At 41.2% G+C, this 2,500-nt stretch overlaps 1 protein-coding gene across 1 annotated transcript in view; it reads right to left on the bottom strand.

Moving 5' to 3' along the window:
• Positions 1 to 2,500, bottom strand: part of LOC143300162 (uncharacterized) — a 65,187-nt gene that overhangs the window by 62,009 nt on the left and 678 nt on the right. The window contains exon 2 of the mRNA XM_076613714.1: positions 1,323 to 1,394. Within this exon, the coding sequence (XP_076469829.1) occupies positions 1,323 to 1,338 (16 nt within the window). The 5' untranslated portion in view covers positions 1,339 to 1,394. The remainder of the gene's footprint in view (positions 1 to 1,322; positions 1,395 to 2,500) is intronic.

The following is a 2,500-nucleotide window of genomic DNA, read 5'->3' as shown; positions in this document are numbered from 1 at the left end:
AGGACACAAGGAAGAGGATGACTTCCTGCCCACTATTCCTAGGACACAAGGAAGAGGACTTCCTGCCCACTGTTCCTAGAACACAAGGAAGATGGCGTCATCTCCATTTTTTTCTATTTCAATTCTTTGCCATTCTCTTTTTCCATCTTTATTTATTTTTGCTTCCTCTTTGCCTTCGTCTTTGTTTCCCTACTGTCTTTCTCTCTCTCTTTCTTTCTGTCTTTTTTTCATTTTCTGCTATGAGGCGTTTGGCATTGAAAGTTTGCTCGTGCGCACACACACACACACACACACACACACACACACACACACACACACACACACATTTCTGGAGAAAGCAGAAAAAACGAAATAAAGCTAAGTTAACATACTACAATAATGTTTCAAAAGAATACAGACTTGAACCATATTTGATCTATTCAAAAAAAAAAAAAAAAAAAAAAAAAAAGAAACGAAAAAAAAAACAACTGAGCACAGAACTGCCATGTGCAGACTTGGCATAAGCGCACATGATCTCCAAATAGAAAGAGGCAGATACACGCGCACATAATTTAAACATGCAAGAAAATGCAAAACATGTGGTGTATTAGAAGATGAATATCATTTTCTAGACAAACGTATTAGATACTAACGAAAAGTTTTCTTAACAGATTTATATCGGAATTCACAAATCAGTTTTTAATGATATTGATACAGTGAGTCAGTGGTATAATTACGACCCCGTACAACCCCGACTGGCAAAATTCATATATGAACGTTTCAAAAACACATCACATTTTAATTAGAACACCTTACTTTTAGTTTAGTTGTGGGTTTTTTGTTTCTTTGTTTGTTTGTTTGTCACGTTTTGTTGTTGTATTTTACCCTTTATTGTTGTGTCTATAAACCTTTCATTTACGGTTTCCATGTCAAATAAATATGTATGATTCTGATTCTGATGATTCACACACACACACACACACACACACACACACACACACACACACACACACACACACACACACACACGTCGCGCGCATACATATGCATAAACAAGTGACACATATTCAACATACCCCCCCACCACCACCACCCCCACCCCCACACACGCTGGTGGTAGATGAATAGATAAACTAGACAGGTGAATAAACAGACAGATAAATAGATAGATAGATAGGTAGATAGATAGACAGACAGACACACACACACACTCTCTCTCTTTCTTTCTCTCTCTCTCACACACACACACACACACACACACACACACACACACACACACACACACACACACACACACACACACACACACACACACACACACACACACACACACACTCACTCACCAACAGGGAACTCCATGTCAGTCTTCTTGAAGAACGAGACAGAGAACTCTCTCCCAGTCGCAGTCACGTCAGCTGTTGACGACAGTAAAGAGAAAGTGACAATCTTCAGTCCACACTCAATCACGGCCGACGACTCTCACTCAGTGACTGCGGCGGAAGTCTAGCGATCCATAAAAGAAAATCCCGGACAGTGGCAATGGAGTCAGATACCTACTACAATCCCTAACACGGACAAACGGCCAGGAGACTCATCTCACGCGACAGGCACAAGTTCAACACACTAAACTCATCAATATCTCGGCCAAATTGAAAACAACAGCAACAACAACAACAACAACAAACACGTTTCGATGTTTGGTGGCCGGTCTCGAAATACTTGACACTGTTCAACGTCTAACTCACGGCTGAATTTTTAGCCAATAATTCACAATTTTTTGTCAGGGGTCTGAATTCAGTGAATTTTGAATTTTACATATTTTTGTCCTGCACTGAAGACGTAACTAAGGGTATAGATTTATCTCTTTATCTTGATGCTAACACATTTTCAGCTCCTCTCGCAGTGAAAACTGGTGCACTAACTCGACTGGGTCGAAACTGTTACAGAAACAAAGTTTTGATTAGTCTATAACTGACGTAACACATTTGTAACTTCTCCCATGAAAACTGGTGCGGCAGTCGAAACTGTTACAGAAACAAAGCTTTGATTAATCTAGAATGCAAAACATTAACATATCTCCTTCGCAAAAAAAAAAAAAAAAAAAAAAAAATTGCCGGTCAACAAGAGTGTTTCAGAAACCAGGTTAACGGGCGCAATAGCCGAGTGGTTAAAGCGTTGGACTGTCAATCTGAGGGTCCCGGGTTCGAATCTCGGTGACGGCGCCTGGTGGGTAAAGGGCGGGAGACTTTTACGATCTCCCAGGTCAACATATGTGCAGACCTGCTAGTGTCTGAACCCCCTTCGTGTGTATATGCAAGCAGAAGATCAAATACGCACGTTAAAGATCCTGTAATCCATGTCAGCGTTCGGTGGGTTATGGAAACAAGAACATACCCAGCATGCACACCCCCGAAAACGGAGTATGCCTGCCTACATGGCGGGGTAAAAACGGTCATACACGTAAAAGCCCACTCGTGTACATACGAGTGAACGCAGAAGAAGAAGAAGAAGAAACCAGGTT

This window comes from Babylonia areolata, chromosome 2 (genome assembly GCF_041734735.1).
Source record: "Babylonia areolata isolate BAREFJ2019XMU chromosome 2, ASM4173473v1, whole genome shotgun sequence".
Taxonomy (NCBI): Eukaryota; Metazoa; Mollusca; class Gastropoda; order Neogastropoda; family Buccinidae; genus Babylonia; species Babylonia areolata.
Note: the sequence above shows the minus strand (reverse complement) of the source record. Positions and strands in the feature narration are given on the sequence as shown.